The sequence below is a fragment of the Pelophylax lessonae genome, assembly GCF_965119305.1.
Source record: "Pelophylax lessonae genome assembly, chromosome: 4".
Lineage (NCBI taxonomy): Eukaryota > Metazoa > Chordata > Amphibia > Anura > Ranidae > Pelophylax > Pelophylax lessonae.
The window spans coordinates 216,138,287-216,164,731 of record NC_138771.1 but is presented as its reverse complement, the minus strand read 5'-3'; the positions used below and the strand labels follow the sequence as shown (position 1 = coordinate 216,164,731).

Genomic DNA, 26,445 nt, shown 5'->3' with positions numbered 1-26,445 from the left:
GTGAGGGTCTAGGGAGCGAGCGCGCGCTCCCGCGTGGTCACGGACCCCCCCGCGTGTGTGACCAGCGGACCCGATGTCCGCCGGTCACTCGGCGATCGGCGGGGGAGAGGGAGAAAGTCAGGCGGCTTGTGTAAACAAGCCACCTGTCATTCTCCCCGATGTATGAAGGCTGATCATACGGTTCTACTATGTAGAACCGTCGATCACTCTTCATACATCTGAAGCCACAGCCAATCACAGTAGAAAGCACGCCCCTAGGGACACACACAGCCCCTCCCTCTCTAATAAAGTTAACCCCTTCACTACCAGTGTATTTTTACAGTAACAGTGCATATGTGTAGCACCGATTACTGTAGAAATGTCACTGGTAACCCCAAAAGTGTCAAAAATGTCAGTCAAGGGTCCGATCTGTCCGCCGCAATGTCGCAGTACCGCAAAAAAAAAAATAAAAAAAAAAAAAAAAATTGCAGATCGCCGCCATTACGCGTTAAAAAAACAACAAAAATGACAAAAATCTTTCCCTTTGTTAGTAAACGCGATAACTTTTGCGCAAACCAATCAAAATACGCTTTTTGCAATTTTTTTTTACCAAACATAGGTAGCATAAAACAAATTGGCCGAAAATGTTAAAAAATTTTGATTTTTATATTTTTTGGGGGGGGGGGGGAATTTCATATAAAAAAAAAAAATGTGAAAAATATTGCTATTTTTGCAAAATTGACGCTCTTTTTTTGTTTATAGCGCGTGATAAAAAAAAAAAAAAAAAATAAAAAAAAAATCGCACAGGTGATCAAATACCACCAAAAGAAAGCTCTGTTTGTGGGAAAAAAAAGGACGCCAAATTTGTTTAGGTAAAGCGTCGCACGAACACGCAATTGTCCGTTAAAGTCACGCAGTGCCGAATCGCAAAATACCCCCTGGTCGGAATGGGGGTAAAATCTTCTGGGGCTTAAGTGGTTAAAAGATACAACCCAAAAAGGGATGTATCGAATGTATGTGCAAAAGAAAATAAGTGATTGGCGCTGTCAAATGTAAGGCCTTTAACAAATAAGGTGGATGTACTATTGGTGGTGGATCAATATCTATTATAGTGCAAAGGGTGGGTTATCATGAAATAAAGTGATGGTGTAATGCAAAATTAAGAAATATATAGCTAAAAAAATAAAAGTGGGGAACTCTTTGGTGTAAAAAAAAATATATAGTGTAAATAAATTATATTATATATATATATATATATATATATATATATATATATATATATATATATATATATATATATATATTTCTGAAAAAATATGTGCAATATATCAAAAAAAATAGGAGGTGTGCTCCCTCAAAATGTAAAACCAAAATGTGCTATATCTGTCAGGTGTAGTTGAAAAAATGCAAAGACAAAAATGTGCAAAATAACTAGATATATAAATATTCCTGAGAAAGTGCAATGTGTCAAAAAAATGAGGCCATAGAGTACCAATTTGAGTTGCTGCAATGAAGTTTCAGCAAAATGGACTAGCCTGCTGCATCATTTTTTCACTTTGATTTTTGGGGCGTCTTTGAATGCAGCCCTAGGTTGATAATTTTCATTTCCAACCAATGATGTGGCATCCTTTCCTTCCCAATACATTACCCAGTCCATATCCGTATCGATTTTTCCCCATTGAGAACTGATGTGTTTTCAAAGCGTTCCATTAATTTTTTTGAGCAGTGTATATTTCCCCTATGGTACAGACAGCAAAAAAATTAAACTTGCTGGAGATTTAACACTTCCCTATTCTAACCTAAATTAAAGAAAGGTGTTTTGGCTTCATGTACACGTTACTTGTACCCCTTTGGACCCCTCCCACTCTAAATGTAATATGGGCGCACCCACCATGCATCACTGCTCTCACTATACATCTGCACACAGGCTTTGTTAAATTAAAAAATTGCACTCTTTCACTTGCTTTCAAAAAGTGGCAGAACAAAACAGTGATTCTTAAGGGCCAGACACGACTTTAAAACATTGCTGTTTAAAATAGGAGCTTTGCTGTTTTGCATTGCTGCTTTTATGCAAATAGGTGAAAAAGCTAATTTCAACCAAAGACCTGCATCTGGATTTAGAACACTTTTGCATATCTGAAGTTCCTATGAGTTGCTAAAGGAGGTTTTATCCTGGCATCATGCTGTGGATACAGTGCATGCTCCTGGACAGTGTCAAAGCTGCTCTCTGGGTGCCCCAGGTCTTTCAATATCCTAGCAATGCCCCCACGATTGACGCACTGCAACCTGAAAGAGCAGAAAAGCTAAAAAGGCCACCCTACTCAAATTGTTCCCCACTATACTTAACTAGTTGTTACAGCAACTTCACAGGAAAGGTCTGTGATGACTTCCAGCTCTGCAACATCACTCCCCCTGCATCCTCCACAACAGGGAAAAAAAAAAAATATACACAAATACTAACAAATCTATGACCTCATTCACACTAGCAGTAAGACACGTTTATAGGACATTTGTAAACCACATTAAATTGCTAATTGCTAATGATTTTAAATGGTATAATTCACACTACATTTACAGGCATTCAGTTTAGTTGCCTATACAGAAAATAGAAGAATTTACCCAGACAGAAACTAGAACAGCTGTGCATGGCAACCAGCTTTTTTAGCTCTCAATTTTAAGGGCTCATTCACATGGGTGTTCAGTCTCATATAGCGTAAAGAGCCGCATCTATGTTTTTGTACATACGGAGAGCAGCATACAGGCAGCACACATTAGTGAAGGTACGCGCATTGGCTGTATGGGCTCACCTGCAGGGCTTAAGCCTGTTACACACTAAGTTGGGTTGAACGAAAAAAAAAAAAACTACCAGCTCCAGTCGGAGCCACAGTACACTAAGTTACTACGCAACATTAGTTCAACAGTCCTCCACGCTGAGCTGTTTGTTCTGACAGGGGAACGTACACCCCCCCCCCCCCCCCCGCCAGAACACTCTGATCATTGCTATTCGCCACTAGCTGAGAGCGCCGATCTGGAGTTGGTTGGCTGCTAGTTCTCCAGTATGCTCATCCAACAGAAGCAGGCCAAACGGCAGATTCAGTTGGACAGGGTGCCATATACATGGGCAGAATGACTGTAGTTTTATTTTTAACCGGCCTTTGTCTCCCGCCATTCAGCCTTTATGTACGGTGCTTACGTTTGACAGGTATGCAGGGAGAGATGCATGGACTTTGATGCATAAGAAAGTCCAAACATCCGACGCATTTCCATTCATTGAAATGGACTGCCTGCATGCAACTCCCCACAAGTGCAGGACAATAAATGGTTCTTCACACTACAGCCTTTGTGAATGAGCCCTTAAGCTTAACTGAAAAAGCTTAAGGCCCCTTTCACACATACAGTCCGTTCAGTTCATCAGTTCAGTCACGTCAAATGTATCAGTTTTTCATCCGTTTTTCATCAGTTTTTCATCCATTTTTCGTCAGTTGTCATCAGTTTTTCATCCGTTTTTCGTCAGTTGTTATCCGTTTTTCATCCGTTTTTCATCAGTTGTTATCCGTTTTTCATCCGTTTTTCATCCGTTGTCGTCCGTTTTTCATCCATTGTCATCAGTTGACATCAGTTTTTCATCCATTGTCATCAGTTGACATCCGTTTTTCATCCGTTGTCATCCGTTTTTCGTCCGATCCGTTTTTTTGACGGATGAAAAATAGGGCATTCATCCGTTCAAAAAAACGGACATTGACGGAAGTGGATGAAAACGGATGTTAACTGATGATCATCAGTTGTCATCCGTTTTTACATAGAGATGCATTGATGTCCGTTTTTCATCCGTCAACGGATGGATGAAAAACGGACAAACGGACAGCATGTGTGAAAGAGGCCTTAGTTAGAAGCCAATTAGTCACTATGTACAGCTGCTCCAGATTCTGTCTGCTCCAGTTGTAGTAAATTCCCCCATGCCCAAGAGCAGAATAGATACTCTTAAAACAGGGCTTGACAAATTTGCCTGAAATCTAGGAGCCAGCTAAAAAAGTTAGGAGCCAAATTTTTTTTTTAAACTAACAACCAAGCTTTATTTAATAAAACGGATACTAAATTTACACAAATACGACTAGAACCCCACTCTCCTCTATAGAGCAATTGGATGGAAACACACTGTCTGTCTCTTTCCATCTGATCCACGAGATGGATAGAAAATAGAATCACCATCCGTCTGTTTTTGGCGGACAGGATCAGATGGCGGCAGATTACTGCTCCATAGAGGAGAATGAAGGGTCCGATCAGGTCTGCCTGAAAAACTGACAGGTGGACCTGATCAGACAGCCCGTGTGAAAGGGGCCTTCGGCTGTGGCATGGCAATGAGGAAAATCATTTTTTTTAACCCCTTCCATACCGCGCCATTATAAAATGACGTCGGCAGGAATCCTCTCTCGATCCGGGCGGCCGTCATATGACGTCCGCCCGGTCTCGCCGCTACTGCGCGCCCCCGGGGGGCGCGCAGATCGGGGGTGAGGCTCATCCCTCGGACTGAGCCCAACCCCGATCAAGGTAAACAGCCAATGAAATTGGCTGTTTACCACGTGATCGGCTGTGTCAATCACAGCCGATCACATGAGCGGCTCCAGCGCGAGCCGATCGAGGACGAGGCTCGTCCCTCGGACAGAGCCCATCCCCGATCTAGGTAAAGAGCCAATGAAATTGGCTTTTTACCACGTGACCGGCTGTGTCCAATCACAGCCGGTCACAAATGTCAACAGAGAACACGGTAACTAGCTGTCACCGTGTTCTCCTCCTCACACACTGATCCTGTGTGAGGAGGAGATTGTGGTAACAGCTAGTTACCAAGTACAGTGCACCCCAACCACACTGATTGCCCCCCCCAATAAAAAGCACCTGTCACCAGCCCATCAGGTACTCGGGTACTCTGATGACAGGCACTCGGGTACTCGGGTCCCAGCGGCGGATTCGCCGCGGGATCACCCTTCCGGGGTGGCGGAAGAGGTGCCCCCCCCCCCACTCCCGCCGCATTCTGGTCCTTTTACCCGCTTACCGGACCCGCCGGCAGCGGGGAAAACGATCCGGTCCCGGATCCTCACAGACAGGATGTCGAGTGAGGGCAAGCTTGCCCTCACTCGACTCTATGGTCTTGGAGGACCGGAGCTACGGCAAACGTCGTTGCCTAGCAACCAGTTTAAAGGTCCCTTTTTTTTTTTCCATCTTTTAGTGTACTTGTGAGATCTGAGGACTTTTTGACCCCAGATCTCACAAAAAAAGAAGAGGTCCTGTTGTGCCTTATTTCTATTACATTTCTAGAAATAAAAATCATCATTTTTTTTTTTTAAAAAAACAGTGTAAAAATAAAATATAAATAAAATAGTAAAAAAAAAAAAAAAAAATTAAAGCGCCCTGTCCCCGTGAGCTCGCGCGCAGAAGCGAACGCATATGGAAACCCCGCCCACATATGTAAACAGTGTTCAAACCACACGTGAGGTATCGCCGCGATCGTTAGAGCAAGAGCAATAATTTGAGCCCTAGACCTCTGTAACTCTAAGATAGCAACCTGTAGACATTTTTAAAGTGTCGCCTATGGGGATTTTTAAGTACCAAAGTTTGTCAACATTCTATGAGCGTGCGCAATTTTGAAGCATGACATGTTGGGTGTCCATTTACTCGGCGTAACATTATCTTTCACATTATGGAAAACAATTGGGCTAACTTTACTGGTTTCTTATTTTTTTAATTAAAAAAAGTGAATTTTTTTCCAAAACAAATTGCGATTGGAAGACCGCTGCGCAAATACGGTGTGATAAAAAATATTGCAATAATCTCCATTTTATTCTTTATGGTCTCTGCTAAAAAAAAAAAAAAAAAAAATTATATATATATATATATATATATATATATATATATATATATATATATATATATATATATATATATATATATATATATATATATATATATATATATATATATAATGTTTTGGGGTTCCAAGTAGTTTTCTAGCAAAAACAACTGATTTTAGCTTGTAAACACCAAATGTCAAAAATAGGCCTAGGCAAGTGGCTAGGATGCATGATGGTGCTCCTTGGATGTTGGGCCCCTCTATATGGCTAGGCTGTGAAAAAGTCTCACACATGTGGTATTGCCATACTCCGAAGGAGTGGCAGAATGTATTTTGGGGTGTCATTTTTGCTATGTACATGCTATGTGTTAGGAATATCCTATAAATTGACAACTTTGTGTAAAAAAAAAAAAAGTTTATTTTTTTCCCCACATTTTCCAAAAACTTGTGGAAAAAAATGACATGTTCAAAGGACCCATAATGCCTCATAGAATATACGTTGGAGTGTTTGCTTTCCAAAATGGGGTCATTTTGTGGACTTTTCCATTGTATTGGTGCTCTAGGGCCTTGAAAAGTGTGATAGGTAGTAAGAAAGTTTTATGTGTATTTATGCTCCTAAAACGCCTTATGGTGCTACTTGGACGTGGAGTCTCTTTTTGTGGCCAGGCTGTGTAAAAGTCTCACACATGTGGTATCACCATACTCAGAAGGAGAAGCAGAATGAATTTTGGGGTGTCATTTTTGCTGTGTACATGCTATGTGTTAGAAATAGCTTATAAATTGACAACGTTTTGGGAAAAAAAATAAAAAATTTTCTTCATTTTCCCAAGAATTGTGGGAAAAAAATTATAACTTCAAAAAACTCACCATGCCTCTTACTAAATACCTTGGACTGTCTACTTTACAAAAATGGGTCATTTGGGGGGTATTTGTACTGTCCTGACATTTCAGGGCCTCAAGAAAGGAGATAGGCCATCAGTACATCTGGCGTGATCAATTTTCAGTAATTGGTACCATAGCTTCTAGACTCAATAACTTTCACACAGACTAAAGAATATACACTAATTTGGGTTAATTTTACCAGAGATATGTAGCAGTATAAAATTTTGGCCCAAATGTATGAAGAAAAATTAATTTTTTGCAAAATTTTATAATAGAAACTAAAAAAAAAAAAGTTTTTTTTTTCAAAATTTTTGCTCTTTTTTTGCTTCTATCACGAAAAAAAAAAAAAACCCAGTTGTGATCAAATACCACCAAAAGAAAGCTCTATTTGTGTGAAAAAAATGATAAAAAAATTTTGTTTGGTTACAGTGTAGCATGACTGAGCAATTGTCATTTAAATTGGTCTGGGCAGGAAGGGGGTCTAACTGCTCTGTATGGAAGCGGTTATTAAAAAAAAAAAAAAAAAAAAAAAAGAATTATTTTTTTTTAAATTTAAAAAATAAAATTAGTAATACTGTAACCACACTCCCTGTCCACTTACCTTTAAGCAAAAGGTAACTGGAAAGGGAGATGAAGCCTGCAAAAACTTCCCTCATCTCCTCTTGGGAAGGAGATGGGAATGCATTGAGAACAGGCAGTGGAAACAGTCATTACTCCCGGCCACCACAAGAGGGCGCCAGTTCTCCATTGGAAGCCTCTCTCATCTCACAGAAGCCGAAAAGCCAGGGCCTCAATTTTTGGACGGCGCAGAAGTCCGTGCACTCGGGGAGGGGGTGGGGCGCAAGAGGGACAGGACACCTCCTGCAGGGCACCCCAGGCGCCAGGTTGCTAATACTAGTCGCAAATGAGACCTAGCGCCCGGGGTTTGTCGAGCCCTGCTCTAAAACGTGTGTTAATCAACCTTTTGGCTTCTCTGGGCCACATTGAGTGTACAGAAATTCTCAGGCCGCATATAATATACACTATTTGTTAAGGTATACACGTAATAAAACGCTGCTGTGCCCTTCCCGTGCTGCTGCGCCCCCCCCCCCAGCACTAATTTAACAACTAGTGGATGATACCCTCCGAGGCTGCCTCTGTGGCCGCACCCCGACTCAACTTCCTTCCTCCCCAGCAAAAAAAATAAAAAATTGTGAGGGGGCAGTGGGCCGCATTGCCTGTGGTTCTGGGCCGCAGGTTGGACATGCCTGCTCTAAAAGCATGTAAACCCATACATTTAAAAGCAGGATCACTGGATCTGGGAAGCATAAGGGCTCATGCATACGTGTGCTTTCAGAATACAATGTAAATTCTGGGTGCATTGTCACACCCAGAGCTGTACGCGAGTGTAATGAAGGGCTGTGTTTATACTACTTGCTTAAACACACACATGCATATGGATGTACAACCCTGGATGCATATACATACGCCACTTTACGCAAGCAGGAGCATAAACCCAAGTACAGCCATTGATTACTACGATCAGCTGTATACAACTGTACAACTAGGCATGGAAATTTAGCGGCAATATACAGTATCTCACAACAGTGAGTACACCCCTCACATTTTTGTAAATATTTTATTATATCTTTTCATGTGACAACACTGAAGAAATGACACTTTGCTACAATGTAAAATAGTGAGTGTACAGCTTGAACAGTGTAAATTTGCTATCCCCTTAAAATAACAAACAGCCATTAATGTCTAAACTTCTGGCAACAAAAGTGAGTACACCCCTAAGTGTCAATATTGTGTGGCCACCAATATTTTCCAGCACTGCCTTAACCCTCTTGGGCATGTAGATCACCAGAGCTTCACAAGTTGCCACTCGAGTCCTCTTCCACTCCTCCATGGCGACATCACAGAGCTGGTGGATGTTCGAGACCTTGCGCTTCCCCCATCTTCCATTTTGAGGATGTCCCACAGATGCACAATAGGGTTTAGGTCTGGAGACATGTTTGCCCAGTCCATCACTTTTACCCTCAGCTTCATTAGCAAGGCAGTGGTCGTCTTGGAGGTGTGTTTGGGGTCGTTATGTTGGAATACTGCCCTGCGGCTCAGTCTCCAAAGGGAAGGGGATCATGCTCTGCTTCAGTATGTCACAGTACATGTTAGCGTTCATCATTCGCTCAATGAACTGTAGCTCCCCAGTGCCGGCAGCACTCATGCAGCCCCAGATCATGACACTCCCACCACCATGCTTGACTGTAGGCAAGACACACTTGTCTTTGTACTCCTCACCTGGTTGCTGCCACACATGCATGACACCATCTGAACCAAATACGTTTATCTTGGTCTCATCAGACCACAGGACATGGTTCCAGTAATCCATGTCCTTAATCTGCTTGTCTTCAGCAAACTGTTTCTGGGCTTTCTGGTGCATCATCTTTAGAAGAGGCTTCATTCTGGGACGACAGCAATGCAGACCAACTTGATGCAGTGTGTGGCGTATGGTCTGAGCACCAACAGGCTGACCCACTACCCCTTCAACCTCTGCAGCAATGCTGGCAGCACTCATACGTCCATTTCCCAAAGGCAACCTCTGAAAATGACACCGAGCACGTGCACTCACTCAACTCCTTTGATCGACCATGGCGAGGCCTGTTCTGAGTGGAACCTGTCCTGTTAAACCTCTTGTCTTGGCCACGAAGCTGCAGCTCAGTTTCAGGGTCTTGGCAATCTTCCTATAGCCTAGGCCATCGTTACGTGGAGCAACAATTCTTTCTTTTTCAGTTCCTCAGAGTTCTTTGCCATGAGGTGCCATATTGAACTTCCAGTGACCAGTATGAGAGAGTGAGAGCAATAACACCAAATTTAACACCCCCGCTCCCCATTCACACCTGGAACCTTGTAACACTAACGAGTCACATGACACCGGGGCGGGAAAATGGCTGTTTGGGCCCCAATTTGGACATTTTCACGTAGGGGTGTTCTCATTTTTGTTGCCAGCGGTTTAGACAAATATTGGCTGTGTGTTGAGTTATTTTGATGAGGACAGCAAATTTACACTGTTATACAAGCTGTGTACACTCACTACTTTACATTGTAGCAAAGTGTCATTTCTTCAGCCCCCGTACACACTGGGGCGACCTGGTCGCCTGACAGGTCGCCTCGCATAGAGACGCTGTGGACCCGTTCTAATAGGAGCGACACAAGTCGCTCCGACTTAGAAAAAGGGTCCGGAGCTTCTTTGGGGCGACCCAGAGCGACCTGCATAGACTTCAATGTTATGTGAGGTCACCCTGGGAAGTAGCGTCGCCCCAGTGTGAACGGGGCCTCAGTGTTGTCACATGAAAAGATATAATAAAATATTTACAAAAATGTGAGGGGTTTACTCACTTTTGTGAGATACTGTACATTGTATGCCAAAAAAGTACCCGAGTGCATGAGCATTTATGCCTCCGTGATGAAGTGCTTCTGCATTTAAACATGGGTTTACATGCATTTAGGAGCGTTCCGAGTATCTATTCTGTTCCCGGACACACAGAGGAATTTAAGACAAAATAAAGCAGATGTGCACAGTAACCAATAATCATGTAATGTCATTGAATGAACTGCCTTAAAACGCGATGCACAAACAAGCATGCACTGTTGCTCTTGTGTAGGTATGAACAAACCCCTAACACTAATTCTCACACGCCACCCCTCTGAAAAGCAACCCATTTTGGATTTTCAGGTGGCAGTTGGCCATTGGCAAGCAGGAGATACGGTTGCCACACTGCCTGTTTTAACCCTTAAAACCCTAAACCACCTTGCCACAACCACATGCATTGCACCATGTTAAAGCATTGCCCTCTGCACTTAAAGAGGTTGTAAACCCATAAAAATTATTTATTTTTTTTCAACAATGCTATACCCTTGTCACTTCCGGGGCAGTCGCGTCATCCCACGTCATTGTTCATGCCCAGAAGCTGTTCTCCATCCATCGGCAGAGAATGACGCGCCTGCACCAGAAGTGACGAAGGACACAAGTGCAGGTGCATTGACTCCTCAGGAGTCAATGCAAAGCAGGAAATGACGTCAGCGGCTGCATGAGGAGGAAGTGCAGTGATTTTTTATCAAAAATGAGGTAAGCGAACCAAAAAAAAAAAAAATATCCAATTCATTTTTATCATGTGATAAGGTTATGTATGATGGGAAGTTCAAAATGTGGCCAGAACTCCGCTTTAAAAAAAGGTAAATCTAAAAGGAAATCTAACAGTTGTATAGTGTGTATCCAGCTTAAGGCCCTGTTCACGCTGGCATTGAAAGCAGGAGTTTGAGGCAAGTTTTAAAAAGCTCCTCAAACTCCTATGCCATTGGAGAGCACACAGTGCTGTTCACACTATCAAAACATGAAGCATCACTTTGCTTCCAAATTGAAGCTTCATGGGGAGTTTGGAAAGATTCAAAGCAATTCAACCCATTTAAGTCTATGGTAATGCACTATAAACGTGCTGACACACATTTGCGACACATTAGGCCTTGTTCACAAAAGTAAAAAAAAAAAAAAAAAAAAAAGGGGGGGGGGGGGCCATCTCAGGTGCAGTTTTAACACGTCAGACTCAACTCGTATTAACACTAAAAGCACGTTTGTTAGACATCAGTATTTTGAGCAAGTACGAACAAGGCCTAAGCCCCAGTTCACATATATGCAGTGCGGAAAACAGCCAACCCTGAGCATTCCCAGCACCACACTGAAATCGCACTCCATGTGATTTGCCACCAGTGTCAATGTTAAATTAATGAAATCCCAAAACAAGTAAAAAAATGCAGTGTGATTGCAAGAATCAGATCTCATGCGTGCTTTTCAGTACAGCAAACAAAAAAAAAAAAAAAAAAAAAAAGCCATGCACCTTTTAGTGCGCGGTGCGATTTAAGCCCATACAAAATGAATGGGCTTGAATTGCATGCTGTTTAAATAGGAATGGGGTACGATTCCTATCAGGATCACATGCGGCGTACCACACAGCTTAAGTGTGAACCTCCATTAACAGTTTAAAAAAAAAGCCCAGCCGCCGCAAATATACAGCGGCAGGCTGGCTCTCCTGCGCAAACTGCTTTACCTGTACGGCATCTTGCAGGAGCGGGTCTCAGACGCAACGCCACCGGCGGCGCGATCGCGCGCCCGCTTTCTAGCCTTGCAGCTAAGCAACAGGTTCGGTGGCCCCGATGGCCCCCAGCGAACGCTGCAGGGACTGACAGAAGGTGGTGTGCCGTTGTAAACACGGCAAACTGCTTATAGGTCACTGATTGAAACAGGGCTCCTGTGTTCCGAAATTCCTGTGTCCATCCACCAAGTCTGGCCCAACACAGTTCGAATCACCCCCTAGGTACACATTTAACCCTTTGATCGCCCCTGGTGTTAACCACTTCCCTGCCAGTGTCATTATTACAGTAACAGTGCATATGTTTAGCACTGGTCCCCCCAAAAGTGTCAAAAATGTCAGTCAGGGGTCTGATCTGTCCTCCGCAATCCCAAAAAAAAAAAAAAACGCAGATCGCCACCATTACTAGTAAAGAAACAAACATAAATAAAAATGACAAATCTTTCCCCTAGTTTGTAGATGCGATAACTTTTGCTCAAACCAATCAAAATACACTCATTGGGATTTTTTTTACCAAAACTAAGTTTGGTGGCATAATTAATGTGGAATGCATGTTCCTTGCTAAAGAACATTTTCTTTCTATCAGGAGGTTATGGGTAAAGCTCTACTTTAAAGCAAAGCTAAACTGATGGATTTATTGGTTTCCCCAAACAATTAGACTTCTTTCACACTGGCGGCGCGCCCAACGGAGTCCGTTCTCAGCGGGGGATCGATCCACCGATCCCCGCTGAGCAGGCGGATGACAGCTCCGTCCCCGCTGTCCTCTATGGGGAGATCGGATGAGAACGGACCGACCGCCTGTTCTCATCCGACCCGATCCTCCAGACGGATGGAAAAAACCAGAGTTAGACTTACCGGTAACTCTGTTTCTAGGAGTCGTCCAGGACAGCACAGGAGATATAGGCTCCACCTCCGGAGACAGGAAACACAAAGGATCAGGTGAATAAAGGGGCGGACACCCACCATCTTCCCCAGTCTTTATCCGAGAACTCCCCGGACATGGCATCTGTAACAAGACAAAAAAAACACTTGCCCATGGTTAAAAACAGCATTATAGGGAGGGAATCCCTGCTGTCCTGGACGACTCCTAGAAACAGAGTTACCGGTAAGTCCAACTCTGGTTTTTCTCCAGTCGTCTGTCCAGGACAGCACAGGAGAGATCAACGAGAACTTACCAGATTAGGGTGGGACTACCGCCTGGAGGACCTTCCTTCCAAACGCTTGATCTTGCGCAGAGAGAAGGTCCAGTCTGTAGTGCTTGATGAATGTCGAGAAGCTAGACCAGGTGGCTGCTTTGCAAATTTGCTCTGGTGTCGCCCCAGCCCGCTCCGCCCAAGAAGCAGATAATGCCCTCGTGGAGTGGGCTAACAGAGAAAAAGGGCATTCCTTATCTAAACTTCTATAAGCTTCTACTATCGCCTGTTTAATCCACCTGGCTATAGTATTCTTTGAAGCCTGCTGCCCCTTATTTTTCCCTGAATGCACTACAAATAAAGCATTGGATTTTCTAAAGCTCTTAGACCATTCTAGATAGCTTAACACACAAGCCCTGACATCTAAAAGATGAGACTCTGCTTCCTTTGGATTGGAAGGGGAGGAACAGAAGGATTGTAACACCATTTCTTGGGCCCTGTGGAACCTGGAAGCCACTTTAGGTAGGAATCCTGGATCTGTACGTACGACCAACCTGTCTTCAAAAACTTGAAGAAAAGGTTCCCTAACTGAAAGCGCCTGAAGCTCACTAATGCGCCTGGCTGTAGAAATTGCTACCAGAAAGGCTGTCTTAAGGGTGATATATTTTAACGACAGGTCTGCGTCCTGCGAAAGTTTTATCCAACCCTGTAGTACTATTGACAAGTCCCATTTAGGAAGAACCTTAAATGGAACTGGTCTAATTCTGGATAGTCCCTTGAAGAACCTCACCACCAAAGGTTCTAAAGCCAGGGATCTTTCCAGAAACACTGACAATGCCGCTACTTTTAAAGTGCTAACGGCCAGTCCCTTGTCTGCACCTTCCTGCAGAAATTCAAGAATGGCTGGAATACCGACCTCCCTGTTATCGGTTTTTAGCCAAGAACAAAAAATTTTCCAATACTTAAAATAAATTGCCTGGGTGACCTTTCTACTAGAAAGAATTGTGCGGATCACCTTATCTGAAAGTCCTTTTGACTTCAAAAGACTTTCTTCAGATACCAGGCTGCCAACTTCATTCTCTGAATCTTTGGCAGTTGTATCGGCCCTTGAGATAGCAGGTCTTCCCTCTCTGGGAGCACGAGGGGGGGACCCACTGCTAGACGCCTCGGGGATGAAAAAAAAAGGCCTGTTTGGCCAAAACGGGGCTATCAGGATTAAGGTGGTATCCTCCTTGATGAACTTCCTTAACACGAGAGGAATCAATTTGAACGGGGGAAAATCATAACTCAGCTGAGACGTCCATTCCTGAGCTAAGGCATCCAGCCCTATGGCTCCTCCGCCTTTCTCTAGGGAAAAGTACCATGGTACTTGGTTGTTCGTCCTGCTGGCGAACAGATCTATGTCTGGAACGCCCCATCTCTGGGTCACCAACTGGAAGACTTCCCTGTTTAGGGACCACTCTGCTTCCGATACCTGATGGCGACTTAGAAAGTCGGCCATCTCGTTGTCCACACCCCTTAGGTGGACTGCGGAAATAGAGCTCAGGTTTACTTCTGCCCAGGAAAAAAGGTTCGCCGTCAGCTGCATCAGGGACGGGCACCGAGTCCCTCCCTGTTTGTTGACGTAAGCGACCGCCACCACGTTGTCCGATAGGACCTGTACATGGTGTCCGTTCAGGTCCTTGGAGAACACTCTTAGGGCTTCCCAGATTGCCCGTAGTTCTCTCCAATTGGCCGATTCCCGAGATTCCCTTCTGGACCATGCTCCCTGTGCCATCCTCGTTCCCCAATGGGCTCCCCAGCCCCAGGTACTGGCGTCCGTAGTTATTCGGACGGACACTGGGAAGGACCACTGAAGGCCCCCCCCCAGAGGTTTTCTTCTTTTCTCCACCACCAGAGCGATTGCTTGGCTTTTGGAGATAAACGGATGGTCTTGTCCAGGGATTGTTGTCTCCCGTCCCAAACTCTCAGGATGTTGGCTTGGAGACACCGAAAGTGGGCCCTTGCCCAAGGAACAGCTGGTATTGTTGCTGCGAGGAACCCTAGGCCTGACATAGCTGTCCTGGTGGACAGTGCCATGTTGGATTGCAGGGCGGCTGCTGTCGCCTTTACCTTTTCCCCCTTTTCTAGAGTGAGAAAAACTTTCTGCTCTATTGAATTTATCCTGTACCCCAGATAGCACAATTCTTGCGTTGGGATCAGATCTCCTTGTTGATTAACCAACCCAGGTCCTCCAAGAACCGGGTGACCACCCGCAAGTCCTCCTGTAACTGGGGAAAGGAATGGGCAAAAAATAAAAGGTCGTCCAGATACGGAATGACCGAGATTCCCCTTAGTCTTAAGGGAGCCAGTGCTTCTGCCAGGACTTTGGTGAAAATCCTGGGAGAAGAACTTAGTCCGAATGGCAGGGCTCTGAACTGCAGATGGCGAACAGCACTCCCCCATCTTATCGCTATTCTTAAAAGTTTTTGAGACTTCTTGTGAATAGGGATATGAAGATAGGCATCCCTTAGATCTAGGGAGGCCATAAAGCAATTTGGGGGGAGCATGGCTTTTACCGTAAAGATGGTTTCCATCCAGAACTTCTTGTAGGTCACCCATCTGTTCAGAGGTTTCAGGTTCAGGATTAGCCGAAAACTCCCTGACGGCTTTTTCACCACAAAGACGTGCGAGTAGAAACCCATGTTTGTTTCTTCTTGGGGCACTGGGACAAGGACTCTCTGGTCCACAAGGTCACCAATCTGCGACAACAGTGCCGACGCCTTTAGGGGATCTTTTGGAGGGGAAGTCAGAAATGTTCTCGCGGGTGGAATACCCTGGAACTGAATCTGATAACCTTCCCTGATAATCCTCAATATGAACCTGTTTTGGGTCACGCTTTCCCACTGTGGGAGGATTTGACCCAACCTTCCCCCCACCGGGACCCGGTCATTGGGGTTTAGAGGTTTTTTTTTTTAGGAGAGGAAAAGATAATACCTTTCTTTTGTTGTCCTCTCCCCCACTGTTTTTTAGTGGCTGGCATTTTGGAAGTTTGCCCTTGTGGTCTTTGGGGACGAAAAAAACGTCGCTCTGGAGCTTTCTTGGGCTTTGACGGAAAAGCTTTTTTCCTGTCAGCTGTTCGGTCCAGGACCTTCTCTAGGTCTGGGCCGAATAAAAGGTCCCCTTCAAAGGGGATACCACAAAGCTTCGTCTTGGACGCTAAGTCCCCTGACCATGACTTCAACCACAAGGCCCTACGTGAAGAGTTCACCAGGGCTGCAGTTCTGGCGGACAACTTGACTGATTCTGCCGAAGCATCTGCCATATATCCGGCCGCTTTTGACAGCATAGGAAGGGAATCCAGAATTTCTTTACGGGAAGTCCCTCCTTCCAGATGGGCTTTAAGTTGGTCCAGCCAAACCTCCAGATTTCTGGCCACCACTGTTGTGGCCATAGCTGGTTTTAGGTTAGCCATAACTGCCTCCCATGACCTTTTAAGGAGAATCTCTATTCTCTTATCCATAGGCTCTTTAAGGACACCCATATCCTCAAAGGCCAGGTCTGTAGATTTGGCGCATTGTGAGAAGGCCGCATCCAGCTTGGGAACCTTGTTCCAAATACAAGAGGGGTCCTCCTTAAAAGGGAAACCTCCTCTTTAAGCTCTTTGGGAAAAACAGCTTCTTTTCAGGCTCCACCCACTCCTTTTTAATGGAGTCCGACAAAGTTTCATGTACCGGAAATACCCTAGACTGAGCTTCTTTCAGGGTTTGGTACATTTTGTCATGTAGGGACAGAGAGACCTGCTCTTCCTTAATTTCTAAGGTCTCATAAATCACTCCTAGTAAAGCATCCACTTCCTCCAGTGATAACTTATACCTAGGCGATTTAGTCCCTAACTCAAGGACCTCCCTGGAAGAAGCTGCCTCACTAAGCTCTTCAAGGGAATCTGAGTCCTCTGCCTCTGTTTCTACACCCTCCTCTGGGGCTGAAACTAGGGGGGGCTTCTGCTGGCTGTTTGGGGGTCTCTATGCTACACAGCATAGATTTAATCGCTTTCATCTCCTTTTGGACTCCTGCGATTAAATCCTAGCATGCCCCTGTTGACTCCTTATAGACCAATTTGTCTATACAGGGTTTACAAAGGGGTTTACTCCAGCCCTCAAACTTAGCAGCACAGGACGGGCATCTTTTCTTCCCCAAAGGTTTCTCTGTGTCTTCGGGCTGAGCCTGAAGAGGAGAAGAGGGAAAAAACAAGGAGATGGTGAGACCCTAACAGAAAAAAACAAGGAGGGGGGATAAACTACAATAGCCACCCCCTCCCCCTGCCAGAGAAGCTAAGCCAGAGTTCCTAGGCTCATTAGCCTGGACTCAGCTTTGAGGGGGGGGGGGGGGAAGAGTAAAACCAACAGGGGAATCACAGCATTCTGAGGGCCCCTGTACTCACCCCCCCCTCTCCCAGCCTAGTAGGTAGCCTACCCCTGTGACACCTACCTGGGCTGGGATGGCGCCACCACCGCTGGGTCCTGCAGTCTCCATGAGAGAGGCCTCTTCCTCCTGTAACATCCCGCCGCTGCATTCTTGCACAGGGAAGCCTCGCCGACCTGTAGCGGTTTCAGCAGTTTAAATAAACCGCCATGGTTCCGGCATCATCACCGCTGTGAGAGCCGGAACCGGAAGTGATGCGCCGTAAGCCCCGCCCTCCTCCTATGCGCTCCAAAGGCCGGAACTCAAGGCCTGCGCATGCGTCCCCCTGCCCGAATGCGGAAGTCCTCGGTACGGCGACCGGACTCCCCCTTGTAGCAGGTACTGGACATAGCCCTCCCCGGGCTCCAGGAGGAGATGCGCCGGACACGGCCTCGTCGACCACCGGGGCCCCCCATCGCTGACCTCCTTCCAGGACAGGTACAGCAGAGCTCCACACCTGCCTCCTCCTCCGGGGAGGAAACACAAAAGACTGGGGAAGATGGTGGGTGTCCGCCCCTTTATTCACCTGATCCTTTGTGTTTCCTGTCTCCGGAGGTGGAGCCTATATCTCCTGTGCTGTCCTGGACAGACGACTGGAGAAATAGGGTTTCCATCCATCCGGATTTCACGGACAGGATCGGATAGCAGCGGGTGTCAGCGGAGATGTCTCCACTGACACCCGCTGCTCCATAGGGCTGCATTGAGCATCCGATCAGGTCCACCTGAAAAACTGACAGGCGGATCAGAAAGCCCGTGTGAAAGGGGCCTTACATTCAAAGCATGTTGTGACTGCATGATAACTGTCTCAGCCGATTGTGCTCCCAACCAAATTGCCAACCCAACAAATGGCTGGTGTCATAACTGATCACATGGGCAGCATCATGCCAGTTGAATATCAGAGGCTATGATGGCAGCTTCCTTTGCTGAAAAAGTTGAGGGTTTAGTTTTGTTTTAAATGGGTTGCACTGAGTGGCAATATACCCTGTGGATTGGGGCATGCGGTTCAATTTTGCATTGCAGCCACGGCATGTGTAAAGTCCTAAATACCTGCCTGTCTTTCTATGGGTGGCGGGGGTACATTTGCTTGTATTAACCACCTGTGTGTGAATGAGCCTTTAGGGCCGGTACACACTAGAATGGTGCGTTTTCTATACCACACATAAGGTGCTTGCCCTTGTAAGCCGCATGCAAAACAAAAAAAAAAACATTGCATGGTGCTGTGCAATCTGAAAAAGCAGTGTCAAAGTAAGACCGAATGCTTTCTGGTGTGAAGCTGCCCTTACCACTTTACGACCGCCTGCCACAGTTATACTTTTGCGCGAACCGCCGAAGGTATACTTCGGTCGCACACAGGCAGCAAGGAGGCGAGTCAGCTGCGCGCCCCTGCCTGACAGCGGGAAAGCTGATGCATGGGGCAGGCGGCTCTGATTGCTACCCGACACCCGCGATCGTTGCCCGCTGAGAGAGAAGAACACAGCTGACCGTTCTTCTCCCTAGAATGATCATAGAGTTCCTGTGATCCTTCTATATAGGAACAGAGGTCGCTGTGATCATTTCACAAGCCAGGCCCCCCACAGTTAGAAACACGCCCCTAGGTACATATTTAACCCCTTGATCACCCAGTGTTAACCCATTCCCTGCGAGTGTCATTATTACAGTAACAGCACTGAATACTGTAGTAATGTCCCTGGTCCCCCCAAAAGTGTCAAAAATGTCAGTCAGGGGTCCGATCTTTTTTTCCGAAAAAAAAAAAACCCAAAACAATAAAAATGACAAATCTTTCCCATAGTTAGTAGATGCGATAAATTTTGCGCAAACCAATCAAAATACGCTTATTGCGATTTTTTTTATGTAGCAGAAAACAAAATTTGTCTAAAATGTTTAAAAATGTAGATTTTTACATTTTGTTTTGGGAATGTTATATAGCACAGCACTCAAAATTTCCACTCGCCTGCTCGCATTTTGCAAGTGGAAAATGATTGAGGGCGAGAGAGGAGAGGAAGAGGAAAGGCAGCCGGATAATCCGAGCGGGGATCACTGCACTGTAACATCTTTCATTTGAATTGCCGGGCGCTCAGCTTCACACGTAGTCCAGCCTCCTGGTTTGGCTCCTTTGATAGACAGAACACCGCTGGTACTTCTATCATAGGAGCCGAGCCAGGAGGCGGGACTGTGTGTGAAGTTGAGCGCCTGGCAATTCAAATGAAAAGATTTTACAGTGCAGTGATCCCTGCTCCGATTATCCGGCTGCCTTTCCTCTTCCTCTCTCTTCCCCTGCACTAGTGAGGCTGCATTGAGGGGCACTGATAAAGTTGTTATTAATATTTGTGCAACTTCTGCATTCATGCAGAAACATTTAACAGTGTCATTTTATAAAATAATTTATGAGGGAGCATTTAGGGGTGGGGCAACTGGTGGCGAGTAACCCTTAAGGCCAGGCTAGTAGCTCAGGAATTGAAATTTTGAGCCCTGATATAGGAGAATGAAAAATATTATATATATATATATATATATATATATATATATATATATATATATATATATATATATATATATATATATATATATATATATATATTTTATATAAAGCGCAAAAAAAAAAAAAAATTAGAAAAACTGCACAGGTGATCACATACCACCAAAAGAAAGCTATTTGTAGGGAGAAAAAAAAAAAAAAACGACATTCAATTTTATTTGGGTACAGCGTCGCACGATCGCGCAATTGTCCATTAAAGTAATGCAGTGCCGAATTGCAAAATATGGCCAGGTCATTTAGGTGGCAAATCCTTCCGGTCCAGAGGTGGTTAAAGTAGAAGGCTACCCTAATGACCCATACACATGATCTGAAAAATTGGACAAAAAAATACTGCTTTCTCAGCAATTGTATCATAATCGGACCATTAGTACAGAGCTTTCGAGAGCTAATCACAACAGTTCATCCGATATTATCTGATTGGACAAGCACGAAAATTTCTCTCGTACAATACCAGATTTAATTTAATCAGTACAACTGAAAAATACACTACAACACATTACATAACTTTCGATTTTTTATTCTGTCGTATGAGAAATTTTTCCAAACTTTAGCAATCTCTCCATTTTTAAAAAGCCATTAGCATGCGCAAAAAAAAAGAAAAAAAAAAGGACAGATGATCTGTCATTCAATTTTCGAGTTGTTTGTACAGTCCATAACACTAAAATCTCAATTTACAGGCATCTATAATCTAGGATTAACCTATCCATCCCGGTAAAGAAGATATCGGTATACATAACTTTTCTGAAGCCGCTCTGGTCTGCAGTGGTGGAAGCTCTGCAAAGGAAACCGCTGACAACGACTGGGATATAAATAGGAAGTGATGTCACCCATAGACTTACTATGGGGTTTCCGTTGTCAGCTGCCTCTTCTGCACACGCCTCCACAGAGAAGCTGACAGCTCAGCGTGGGACCAGACCGAAGTGGCTTCAAAAAAGTTATGTAAAGAATTCTTCTTTACAGGGCTAGCTAGGTTAGTCTTAGAACATGGATGCCTGCAGATTTATAGATTGTAGTGTTAGGGTGGACTTCCAACAGGGCTAGCTAGGTTAGTCTTAGAACGGATGCAGATTTATAGATTTTAGTGTTAGGGGGGGACTTCCAAACTAAAGAGGAATTAAAGACTGATCATTTTTTGGTTACCTGCAAAGTAAATGCATTATGTGCTAGTATGCAACGCATGCTGGCACATTATGTGACACCTGCAAACAAAGCCTGCGTCGTCCCCGCTGGAGGCTGTATCCATCTTCGCCCATCTTTCTTCCGAGTCTGCAGACTCTGGCTGTGCTACTGGCCGGAGCCGTGTGATGTCACTCCCATGCATGCACGTGGGAGCCAAGAAACGGCACGGGCGGCCGTTCCGTCAGAGCGCATGCGCCAATGACGTCATTGGTGCAAGTTTAGGAGATATTTACAGTACCTATAGGTAAGCCTATACCAAGGCTTACCTATAGGTACAAACAGTACAGCAGCAGGTTAAAGTTGGTTTGTTCTTCCCAGATGTGTTGAAGCAGAATACAGAAATATAAAGCTGTCATTGGGCAGTTGGATCCCTGAGAGTAGGAGGTGAAGGAGTACAATCCTCTGGATGAATCCAGAGTAAATCCCAGTGACTGTCCATCATAGCTATACACACACACACAATATAGAGAGTGGGTGACCTGCTGTAATGTGAGGAGTAAACAAAGACATGTGAGAAGCATTGGCTGCCCATGCACACTGTACACAGCCCGGCTCATGCGCTCCCAGCATCCTCGGCCCATTGCGCACACAGCTCCATACAGCCCAGCCGCAGCCTTCCCGGGCTCAGCACAGCCCCAGCCGGTGCCCGGTATACAGCACAGCCCCAGCCTGGTCCCGAGCACCACACCGTGCGCTGTCCTGGAGGCCCCGCTCCTCCTCTCCGCTCCCTGACAAGTGGCACAGGACCATCCACCATGGTGCCACCACAGGCGGACCTGCCGGCCCTCTCCGGACACCGGGGTGAGTGGAGGTGAGGCGGGCCGGGAGCCCCTTCATTGCCCGTATACAGGAGAAGCGCCAAGGCTCAGAGAGGGGACTCCAGAGAAGACATGGCACCCAGGAAAGGGCAAGCACGGTGAGCGCGCTGGGGCGCATCAGTGAAGGAAGAGAGAAGAGCGCAGGGAACACACGGCACAGTCCTCCTCTTTATATAGCCGGGATATGGGGGTGGGGGATTACCTCAGGCTCGGCACACCAGCTCCGGAACATGGCTCACACCGACACAGACACCCAACGGCGCGCTCTCACCGTGCGCAACGCCCCGCCAGCCAGCCGGCCCGACTATTGAGCCCAAGGCAGCCGCGGGAGGAGGAGACAGCGCGTCATCAAGCGGCGCCTGAACAAGGGGATTGCCGACGGGGGCTTTACCGCTTCGGCTTACAGCTAAATAGCACTAAGCGGAGTGTGGCCGCTCTATGTCCAAGCTGAGGGAGGGAGCACCGCGCTGTGCACAAAGTCCCCCCTATAAAGAGCGCGCCAGTGCGCCCTTCCAGCCACCTCACATTACACACGGCCGGCTTTGTGGCCCCAACACGTGCGCACTCCGCACAGCTCAGTCAGGACTGGGGGGGGGACAAGGTGCCAGGCAGGTGTATGAGTAAGAACAGGAGCAAAGTATTCAATAGGGGGGAGATGGTGGATATATTCCACATCCAGTCAGCTGTGCCTGGACTAAACCATCTGGTGTCAGGGTTTCCTAAACTCCAATGCCACATCTGTTATAGGGGGACAAGGGCAATTACCTGCAAGGGCGCCTCTCACTACAAAAAGAGAATTAAAGTCATTTTTTTAAAAAAAGGGGGTTTTTACTTACCTGCGAGGTGCAATGGAATTACAAAGAGCAGCCCAGATCCGCCTATTCTCTGGTCCCCCACCAACTCTTCTGGCTCCTCTCCGGCGAGTTTTTTTTTTTTTTAAAGTCCACAGTGGTCCAAAAACCTTGAACGAAAAAACCCGTAAGTGTACAAAAACCATGCATGTGAACACACACTAAAAAGGGCACTTAAGGGTGTGCTTTTAGTCCACCCTCCAAAGGGGGTAGGACCTCCACCCTGATCCCCCGGGGCACAAGGCTCCTGACAGGGACGAAGGGTTTACATGGTCCGCCTAGCCAGAAGGCCTGGCAGACCTTGTTCTTCTAGGCCAGCCGACCCCGAATACTTGGTCGAGGGGCTCTCCCGAAAAAAGACCCTCAGAGGCAGGGGATGAAGGAACCTGAGGGCCACAATTCCTTCCCCTAGACGTCAGGGTAAGCTGAGGACTCACACCCTTCATCCGTGAGAAAAATACACACAAAAGTGAAAGAGTGACAAAGGTGAGAGAAAATAAATAGAGAATTAAAAAGTGGCCATGCAGAATGTGCATTAGCCTAGGCCCTGAGGCCTAGCGAGTGCCTCTATAGAAAGCCATTTTCTATGGGGCACTTATGCGGGCTTGATCCTGAGTCGTCCTGCCTGTATCTATAGACGCACACAACAGGACTCGGCCCCACCCCCTCATCACTGGCTTTTATCAACAATAGCAGGAGCCAATACCTCCCACAGCCTTGGCTAAGCCATTGACAGTAGGAAGTAAGGAGAGAGGGCCGCAGCAGACGTGAGGACTAGATCAAATGAGGGCTTTGGTAAATGAAAAGTGGGAATACTATTACCTAAACATTTTTTAACCTAAATTGTAAAGTCTCTTTTTTTATCTATTAAAATAACAAACATGTTATACCTACCTGCTCTGAGCAGTTGGTTTTGCACAGATCAGCCCAGATCCTCTTCTCGGGTCCCTCTTCGGCTCTCCTGGCCCCTCCCTCTTGTTGAGTGCCCCCCCAAGCAAGCAGCTTGCTATGGGGGCACCCAAGCTGCAGCTCTGTGTCTTTTCAGCCCCGCCCCCTCTCTCTCCTGATGAACTTCTGGTGGCCAGTATCAGAGATTGAGAGCGATAACACCAAATTTACCACACCTGCTCCCCATTCACACCTGGGACCTTGTAACACTAACAAGTCACATGACACTGGGGAGGGAAAATGGCTAATTGGGCCCAATTTGGACATCTTCACTTAAGAGTGTACTCACTTTTGTTGCTAGCGGTTTAGACATTAATGGCTGGGTGGTTAATATCTCTTACTGAGAAAATAGCCTCAATAGAAAAAGCAGACAACAGGAGGGACAAGGCCATAGCCTGCCTAGAATCCACTTCAGCATCACACTCAACATATCTGATTGAAATAAACAGGCACCTAGAAGACCTCGATAACAGGGGTAGGAGAAATAACATTAGGATGCGAGGAGTCCCTGAATCCATCAATTCAGACCAACTTCAATCAGCCCTGTGTTCCATTTTTACCAATCTCATAGAAAAACCTGTAGATACACCCACCGAATTTGTAAGGGCTCACAGGGCCCTGAGAATGAAATCTCCTGACACTGCACTACCAAGGGACATCATATGCTGTCTCCAGAGCTTCTCATTAAAAGTAGAAATCCTAAGCCAGGCAAGAAAGTACAATCAAATCATATTCAATGACAAGCACAATTGTCTAATTTTTAGGATTTGTCCCCTATCACACTTCAGAACAGGAGAGCTATGCGTCCGCTACTAGGCTTGCTCAGAGAAAAAGCATCACATATAAATAGGACTTTCCCTTTGCCCTACAAGCCATTTCAAATCGGAAACATTACATTCTGCGGATACAAGATGAAATCCCTGATTTTTGTGCAGATCTAAACATACCATACTCAGATCTACCTGATTGTTATGCGGAGTTCCGAACACCTTTGGTGGACCGCAGCCCTCTGAATTCCTCTTCAGCCAAATCTCCAGTAAAGAAAAGCAGATATGGTAAACAATCAGGTCAGGAGACCCAGTTGAACTGTCCATTCAAATGAGTACCATCAAAACTCAAATATCTGGGTATCACGTTGACAACCAATCCAGCGGATTTATATGCTCAGAATTTCCTACCCTTTCTACAAAAACTGCAACAAGACCTTAAAAACTGGGGCTTTAGACCCCTTTCTTGGTTTGGCAGGGCAGCGGCAGTGAAGATGACAATATTATCTAGAATACTCTACCTTTTCCACAGCTTGCCAATCCTTGTACCTAAAAGATTATTTTCCTTATTGAATTCAATCATTCAAGAATTTATATGGTCAAGGAAAAAAACAAAGATTGGCATGCAGACCCTGACTTGACCAAAATTGGCAGGGGGTATTAATTTCCAAAATGTTTTCACATTATTACTATGCATCTCACTTAGTGAGGATTATTGACTGGAATTGCCATGCAGAATACAAGGATTGGGTTGGCTTGGAGGGTCTACAAACTAAAACACCTCTTAGGTTCCTTCGGTGGGTCCCAATGGGATTGTGCCCAACAAACATTAAACTACACCCGACCATAGGGCCAACTCCTAAAATATTTCAAAAAGTGGCCCAGAATTATAAACTGGCATCCTCACCTGGCCCACTAACACCCCTGGTATATAAAATGAAATGAGCACATGATCAGATGATAACACCTTCTTCTAGTGAACAAAAACATGATTCCTTTGGTGGTATACCACTGCATGAGAATGGGTAAGCTTAAACCCTTCGAGCAACTAAAATCAAAAATGCTACCCAAATACCTTACATACTGGCAATATTTTCAACTACATGGCACGCCCAATCTCGCAACAACCTGCCCCACTTCTCCAGACTATTGACACAATTCAAAACAATGTGCATTAAGGGGAAACCTATAGACAAACCAACCTCAGGGACATATGACTGGCTGCAAACAAATGAAACAGTAACTCCCACCAAACACAGAAACGAGTGGGAAACTGCTCCCCAAACAACATTTACCGACGACCAGTGGTCGAATGCATGTATTTTGGCCCACAATTGTTCCCATTAGTTCCAACATCAAAGAAACAGCATATAAACTATTGACAAATTGGTACATCACACCAGCCAAGATACATGCATGATTTCCAGACTCACCAAACATGTGTTGGCGTTGTGGCAACAACGTAGGTACGATGCTACACATATGGTGGCAATGCCCGCTTATACTACATTTTTGGAACACGGTCTGCTCGCAGATATATAGCATAACAGAAACAAAACTCAAATTCATGCCAGAGTGCTGTTTGCTGAATATCTCAAATTCTTCCTTGAGCATGTATAAAAAGTCGTTGACGCGACACTTGTTGAATGCAGCTAAATCCGTCATTCCTAGACACTGGAAATCCTCCAGAACACCAATAATCACAGAGTGGTCGCATTCTGTAGACTCAATCCATGTTACGGAAGAATTGGTAGATATTGCGTCCAGAAACATGGAAACATTTAACAAATTATGGAGACCCTGGGTCATCTTCAAGCTTTCTAATTCATATGTGAAATTGAGGGAGGGTGGAATTATTCTGATCCCAAGAAATTTATACCACCAGGCCAATGTGTAATATGAGGTTCATGCTACGTGTCCAGATTTTTTTCGGTTTCT

General features: G+C 45.4%; 1 protein-coding gene across 3 annotated transcripts in view; it reads right to left on the bottom strand.

The window, feature by feature from the left end:
* Positions 1 to 22,344, bottom strand: part of ZNF800 (zinc finger protein 800) — a 124,216-nt gene extending 101,872 nt beyond the window's left edge. For 2 of the 3 annotated variants that reach the window (XM_082254769.1, XM_082254770.1), the window contains exon 1: positions 22,144 to 22,342. Coding sequence is in view for 2 of the 3 variants with exons in the window: in XM_082254770.1 (XP_082110896.1) it covers positions 22,144 to 22,173 (30 nt within the window). In the remaining variant the exon portion in view is untranslated. Of the gene's footprint in view, positions 1 to 22,143 lie in introns of all 3 variants that reach the window. The other variant, XM_082254771.1, reaches the window with a different exon arrangement.
* Positions 22,345 to 26,445: the final 4,101 nt, after the last annotated feature.